Below are 7,555 nucleotides of genomic sequence, written 5' to 3'. Positions count from 1 at the left end.
ATAGTGAAATCTGCACCCTCTGCAAAAGAAGAATAAGAACATTGTAAATGCAGGGGTACAAAGAGATGTCGGGGGGGGGGGCTCTAAATCCACAGCTACATAGATGCCAAAACATGTTTTTAAGCGGGGTGAGCAAATGTTGCCTATTACTATAGCAACAGCAAGACCTGGCTGCTGAAACCAGCCTTTGCTTTTCTCAATGCACAGCGACTCCAGCGACTCCAGACAGGGAGACATGTCGTAGTAGTTTTACTAATGAGGCCAAAGGGACAGATGAGCTGTCAGCCATCCACTGTGACCTTTGCATGTCCTCCTGTCCTTTATTCTGCAGAAACACACTTATAAGAAACACAAGCAGGAGGCTGGTGTGCAGGCTTTAGGAGAAGGCACGTATACACCATAATCTGTAGATTTCTTTTTAACCATTAACAGGTTATTGGCAATTTTAGAGATACAGTAGAAAACACAGTTATCAGATCCCAGATACTTTTTAGAGTAAAACTGACGTCCTTCGTGTGTTTCAAGAGAGGACATAAAATGATTTCCACCATAAATATGTGCATGGAGACATGCCTTTTAAAAATGGTCCATTGTGGCAGTAGAGAACAGTTTTTAGCAATCTGCAACCTTTCATAAATAATGTTTTAGTTAATACTCTTTCCATGAGATTATATAATCGTAAGTGAAAGCGGCAGATTGCAGTGAGTGACTCTCCACACCTTGTGTGTAGGACTGTTTTACGGCGCACACATGGTTGGATTTATTTACATTCTGACAACATATTTTGGGGGGAAAAATTGCTCATTGCCTACTCAAAATTAGAGGTACGCACATACACACACACACACGCACAAGTTTGTGCGTGTGTGTGTGTGAGATCAGAGGGCCCAAGACCAGGTGTTTTTTTCCAATCCATCAATCAATCAATCAATCAATCAATCAATCAATCAATTAGCTAATCATTTTATTCCTCTCTGTAGAAATTTCCCTTAACTATTTTCAAAATTACATTTCTTTCGAACTTCCGACTCTTTTAATGATCCCTGAACAGCAGGCCTATTCTTCCAGAGGCTTGCATGCCTGAAGCACTCTCCCACAGCAGGCGGGCACCGTGTGCGCAGACTCGGACGACTGACCTCAGTTACAGTACCCAAAAGTTAGCAATCTGGACCCACTGTAATGAACAATCATTGCGCGCTACGTATAATGCAGACCAATAGAAAACTTCCTTCAGATAAACCAATGATGCGGCCACATTATTACAGCATTCAGCGAATCCCCTGCGGATCTGATGCAACAGGGCTGCAACTAAAGTTACACCTTCCCACTGCAAGACTGTGTCCTTCCTCTACGGCGCACGAGAAAGTAGTGCGGCGTACGCGTCCGCTGTCGTTATCCGCCAATCCAGATGTGCTGTGTGACGTCGTCAAACGGAAACAGGGTATTCCCACCGCCTTGACATGCCTGTTGCAGGTACACACGCAGGTGTGCCCGTGGTTTAACTCGATAAGTGACAAGCCCAAACCAAAGACGCTCCTTTATAGCTTATTTTGAGTGGCGAAGCACAGAAAGTAATTTAAAATAGGCGTGCGGGCAAGGTTAAATCTAGTTTGCGTCGTAGTTCCTTTCTGAACTTGGAGGAGCACTCCCTTCGAGTCTGGATAATCGGAAAGTCCCCCAGCTGATGACGTAACTAGACGGGGTGAAGCTGTAAACGGCGGATTGATTTGTCTGCTGTGACGCGGCTCAGCATTAGGAGTTCCACAAGAAGTAGCGGATTTAAAAACTTTCTGTCTGCAAGTGAATTCGCTGTAATTGCACTCTATTTTATAGAGCCCTTGGAGTTTTCAAGGGAAAACATGGCTTTTTAAATTGTGATTTCTTTCCCTCGTCACAAGAGTTTGTGTGCCTTGCACTTGCAACGCACTTTGAAGCAACAAGGCTATACAGAAATTATGGGGTAAGTGAAATTGCTTTACCTTTGGGAACAACCGAAAATTGTTATAATTTTAATGTCTTCGCCTGTAATAATAGGTTGATTAAACCAGTTTACACCTTGATAACCTTTTTAATGAAAGGTTATTGCGCTCACTGTTTACTTTAAAGGGGGGATATTTTAAAGTAGCAGTGTCAAAGTTTTTCCACGTGGAAAGACATTATATTCACATGTGTAGCATTGCAGTTTTTAATTGAGTTGTCCTGAAAAGGTGTGGTTTATGGTTCTATTAAACAAAATGTCCATTTAATTTTGCTTTCATTTACAGTTATACTGTGGAATAATGTTTACTAATTTTCCTATGCACAAGCATATCTGAAGGTGTCTGAAGATAACTGGAAGTTGGATCACAATTGCATTATTATTTTATTTCACTATAACTCCATAAAGTCTGATGCTAAAGTTTACAGTTGCAACTGCATTATGAATTATTGATTATTGATTTATTATTGATTGTTATTTTCAGTACCAATATGCCTTAATTTTCTAAGGGATTTATTTATTTATTTGATTATTTTATTTATTTTTTTATATATAAGTTCCTCTGAGATTTAAAGGGCATTTCAAAAATTGTTACATTTAATTGTCTTTGAAATTTCTTGACAGGTCTTCAGGTCTTTCAACAACTTTGTCCATTGTGACGCTTTGCTCCAACTATCGCACAGTTTGTGCTTTTCAACATTTTGATCGAAGTAGAGGACACGATGGCGGCATCGATCCTTCGCAGGAAAATTCCTCCTATTTCCACGGGCAACCTCAACATTCCCCCTCTCCAACAGGCTAGCTGCAGCCAATCACGGCCCGGGAAGGGGGCGGAGTTATCGGAGGGGCAACACTTAATTGGTGAGTTACGGCTAGAAGCTTTTTTATTTTTCCACATTCCAAGGTTGGAGCCGCAGTGCAGCACGGGGCTAATGTCGTACAGTGAGTACAGCTAAGTGGATATTTATCGAATGCAGACGATGCTGTTCAATCATTTTCAGATGATCGGTTAGTTGTATTTGGATGTTTTGGCTTGTTTATCGATAGCGAGTTAGGTTTTTTTTTTCGTTTTGCAGTTATCAGCTAATGCTTAGGAATTTTTTTCCCCTAAATTAGTAGGTCATATATCGAGCATGCTATAGATATACACATCTGAATGCAAAAAAAAAAAAAACCAACAAAACAAATTGAACTTTTGTTTATTGATTTATTTATTTTGGGTCTTTTTTTTTAGGTGATGGTCATACGGATTGGATGACGGAAAAAGTTGATTTGTCTTCATTTGTTTTAACGACTGAGTCCTCTCCGAGCTCATCCCTTCCGCCCTCACCGCTAGAACAGGATGTCAAGGTGCCCTCAGATCTTGAGGTCATGACCTCTCTACTGCAGGAGGAGCTGGCTCAGCTAGAGGACTACTTCCGCTCCGAGTCAACATCGACAACAACCAAATTGGAGAAATCCTCGAAATGTGATAAGGGTGCCCAAGCCATGGGTACCCAGTCTTATTACCAGTTGCCCTATGCTTCATATGGGACCAGCCAATCAGAAACCAGCCCTGTGGTTGTTACCTTGGCAACAGGGGAACTGGACCTGGCAAGCTTCTGTGGTGGTCCCATCGGCCGAACCAAAATAGCACGACCTGCCCCATACAACTATCATCATCGTTACCACCACAACAATGGGCGAAGAATAATTAGTGATGTTGTGAAAGTAGGAGAGGAAGTTGGACTTGATACTTGGGGCTCCAGGGGAAGTTACTCAGGAAGCACAGAGTTGTCTGTGAACCACTATTCTACACTGAAGACAGTTGGCAAGAATAGTCTAGGTAGTGTAAAGAAGGTAAGAGAATGTGCTTTATCATTGAAGGAAGAGGAGAGCTATTGTTTTTCAGAAGGAATGTTTTGCAGCGAAGAGATTGCTCGAGGCTTTTGCCTCAGCAGTTCGTACGACAGCCATCACAAGCGAGAAGGACAGTTGATGCACAACGTGAAGGTTAATGGAAGTTATGATGGTACGGGGCTAGAAGTCCTGCACTGCAGCAAAGACGGAGGACTGTCTGGAACTGTTCCCCAAGAGACAATGGTAGCTGGTGACAGTTACTTCCACCAGTCCATGGCCAGCACAGAGCCCTATCATAGCTTTATTGGTGACCTAGATCAGCCCTCACAAGCACAAGCTGTAGAGCCCCAACATGCCCACTACCTCTATTCAGAATGCCTTCCAGACCAAAGCTATGAATGTCTGTCAAGGGGGGAAAGTGAAGGACCACTGATGGGCACTTCCATCCACCGCCCTACCCAGAGGCTAAAGCATGAACCCTGCTCCCTCAAACCAGCTCTGGTGATGGGGGCTGCATCTATAGAGGTTAACAGTGGCGAGAGGAAGCAGAAGAAAAGAGACCAGAACAAGACAGCTGCTCACAGGTACTGATTGCTACTTCCTGCTTTTTCCCTTTCTTTTATTTCTCACATTCCCTTGCTCCCTTCCTTTTCCCCTCCTCCTTCATTCTAAGTAAGCATCTTCAGGCTGATGTTACAAGTTCATTCTTTTCACACATATTTTCATATGATAACAGTCCTGGCTGGTTTATAAGTTCAGCAATATCATAACAATAAGCACTGCAAAATGTTTATCAATACACCAGATGCAATTAATTTCTTAATCCATCTGCTATCCCTTTAAATTATTTTGAATTATTTGCAACAAAAAAATACATTGAATAATTCAAACGAATTTTAATGCTTCATTCATCCCATCCACTGACTGGTGATAACCAAGCAGCTTGTCATTGGTTCAGCAATGAACAAAGAGACTGTGAATGTTACTTGTTTGGAAAACTTTTGAGAACCTAACTTCTACATGACACGTTTTTTTGTTTTGTTTTATGTGAACTATAGAAATATTTCTACAGTTGAAGTCAGTGTAATTACTTAAAAGCCAGCCTAGAGCTTCCAGTGAAATGTCCTACAGACAGTAGGGAGCTATTGAAAGTCCCATACTGCTTGCCAAATCAAGCCCCACCTAAGCCATTTCTGTAAGTTTGTCTGTTGTTTTTCTCTTTCTTTCGCTGTCTCTTCCCCTCCCACTGCTATTCCCTCTTGCTTTGTCTCCCTCTACAATCTCCCCACTAAGCGTGTGTTTTGTCCATTGATTTGAACTTTGTCATTCAAAACACTTCCTTAAATGCTTTAATGTTGAAATCAATAGACAGAAAAAAAAGGTTCCATTAAAAAAAAAAAATCAATCAGTATCCCACAAAAACTGAAACAGCCAGTGTAATCGTCTGCTTGTGCCTCTTTCACATTGCACTATCAGCGGGAGGGCAAGTGGTGTCTGTCCAGGGTTGTATTCTATGTGGTCCGGTTGGAATAACACAGTGTCATGTTCGCCTGCCACAGTAAGCTGAAAAATGCAAGGCAGCAAACTGTAATCCAACCACCCACATTCTTTCCTATTGCAGGTACAGACTGCGTAAGAGGGCGGAGCTTGACTCTCTGGAGGAGGAGCTTCATGGACTGGAGGGTCAGAACCGGGAGCTGCGTGACAAGGCGGAGTCGGTGGAGCGAGAGATCCAATATGTCAAAGATTTGTTAATCGAGGTCTACAAGGCTCGCAGTCAGCGCCTGAAACAGGATGGCAGTGCCTAAATGCCCCAGCTGACCTCACTACATACCAACCAGCACTGATACAATCAAGAGCACCATTGGTTTTTTTTTTTAAAGAAAAAGAAAAAAAAGGTCGTTGCATGATTTTGGAAGTTCTTTTCTAAAACTGAACACGAGAGAATTGCTTTATAATTGTTCCAAAAGAGTAGTCAACAAAAAATGTACCTTTCCAAATGGGTGGCTAATCCATATGAAACAGGCCTTAGTGAGGTGACTTGTAGAGGAGATGAGATGCTGAACTTGTCCGTGACCACTGTGATCCGAATTGCACTTGCAGCCTTGTGATGACTGAGTTTTTGCTTGCAATGATCGACCGTTTACAAAATGCTGAATTAGTAGTAGTGATTGGATTTGCTTGTGGTTGTTGTGACACACATTGGCAGCATCAAGGCAGATCCTTACGATAAATGATATTTTATTTTGTTTCTATTCTATTTGTTAATGTATCGTTTGCTTTGAACAATCATAATAATAAAAAGGGTTGCTGGAAAAGTATTTACGATGCTCTTGAAACATTATCAAAACATTAGAAATTTGTAGCGCTCAAATGTTGACTATTTACACTTTTTTAACCCACCTGAATACCCAATGCATGTTTGATTTTGGGGAAAGCATGTGTGATTGTTATCTGATAAAGGCAATATTCTGTTAACTGCATGGCTTTGAGATCTCCACCACCGCAATTTACTGAGTTGACTTTATTTTTTGTTTTAACTACCAACACGAGTCCTTCTCTGGTTTGGTTTTAGTTTCTGCTCCGAAGAACACCGTCATTCACTGGCCTTTTTATTTTCATTTCCTTTGGCTGTATTTGCGAACGAACAATCGCCTGTTGACGCAACAATAAATAGTTGTTGGGAATTTTACTTTGAATTGAACAATGTGCTTGAAATTTAGGCTCTTCTACTCATTGATATGGATTTCAGGAAATTATACATCAGGTAAATTGCAGCCAAATAAACCTGTCATGTAGTGTCATTAATTTCTGTCTTTGGACTGTTTTTCAATGCATGTTATCGCTGATATTGTTGATATGGAGTTTTGTCACAAACTTGTCCAGAGTGTGGACTGTGTGAAAAGAAAAAGCACAGTGAAAAGTGTGGGAGTAAGCAGCAGAAAGAAAATCATGTCAACGTACATATACATGAGCATATATATATATATATATATATAGTTTTTTTTCCCCCGAAACCGTCAATGGTGTTGTTATAAGTGCTCAACTAATGAGGAGTGTAATATCAATACAGATGCAGGAAAACGAGTTTTAATACATAGCAGTACGGGCCTGTTTCATGTGTCGTGCACTCATCAGCTGCTAATGTACTGCAATGTATTAAAACTTGTTTTCCTGCATCTGTATTGATATACATACATACATACATACATACATACATACATACATACATACATACATACATACATACATGTATATACACGTGTGTGTGTATGTATGTATATATATATGTGTGTGTGTGTGTATGTATGTATATATATGTATGTGTCATCCTCATTTGGTTTTGTGCCCTGCTCTATAATTTTGGATTCCACGCCTCTCTGGCTGCAATGCAGTCAAAAGTCAGCATGTTGCACTCACCGCTGGAAGGCAGCACATCAGAGCGGGCAGAGGTTTGATTGACAGGTGACCACCAGTGAGTTTGGCATCCTTAAAATTGAGTACTTTCTTAGACTTTCCGCCATTCAAGATTGAGGCAGTATTGCGAAATAGTCACACAACGACTAGAATGATGGGATGTGGATGGACCAAGTGGTGATAAGCATTTATCACGGAACGCACACTATTTTGTGTTTTCCTCATTCACTGCTGCAGACTGGCTGTGTTGCCTGCACTATTATACAGCTTTATCCCCGGGGCTCACTGGAGTGATAGCAAGATCTGCCAGTCAACAGGCAA

General features: G+C 41.2%; 1 protein-coding gene across 1 annotated transcript; it reads left to right on the top strand.

The window, feature by feature from the left end:
• The first annotated feature begins 1,567 nt into the window (after positions 1-1,567).
• On the top strand, positions 1,568-6,625 carry atf5b (activating transcription factor 5b). Its single transcript, XM_056283580.1, has 4 exons — positions 1,568-1,960; positions 2,603-2,839; positions 3,213-4,401; positions 5,439-6,625. Exons 2-4 carry the CDS (start codon positions 2,701-2,703, stop codon positions 5,623-5,625), a joined length of 1,515 nt encoding a protein of 504 aa, XP_056139555.1. The 5' UTR covers positions 1,568-1,960; positions 2,603-2,700; the 3' UTR covers positions 5,626-6,625.
• The last annotated feature ends 930 nt before the right edge of the window (positions 6,626-7,555 follow it).

The sequence above is a fragment of the Lampris incognitus genome, chromosome 7 (assembly GCF_029633865.1).
Source record: "Lampris incognitus isolate fLamInc1 chromosome 7, fLamInc1.hap2, whole genome shotgun sequence".
Classification (NCBI taxonomy): Eukaryota; Metazoa; Chordata; class Actinopteri; order Lampriformes; family Lampridae; genus Lampris; species Lampris incognitus.
The sequence above is the reverse complement of the archived record's forward strand: the minus strand, read 5'-3'. Positions and strand labels throughout refer to the sequence as shown.

Bases quoted from the DNA above. Each gene is read 5' to 3' on its own strand.
- atf5b (XM_056283580.1), top strand. From the start codon at position 2,701: ATGGCGGCATCGATCCTTCGCAGGAAAATTCCTCCTATTTCCACGGGC. The intron at 2,840-3,212 runs GTGAGTTACGGC...CTTTTTTTTTAG, and splicing joins GGAGGGGCAACACTTAATTG to GTGATGGTCATACGGATTGG. The intron at 4,402-5,438 runs GTACTGATTGCT...TTCCTATTGCAG, and splicing joins AACAAGACAGCTGCTCACAG to GTACAGACTGCGTAAGAGGG.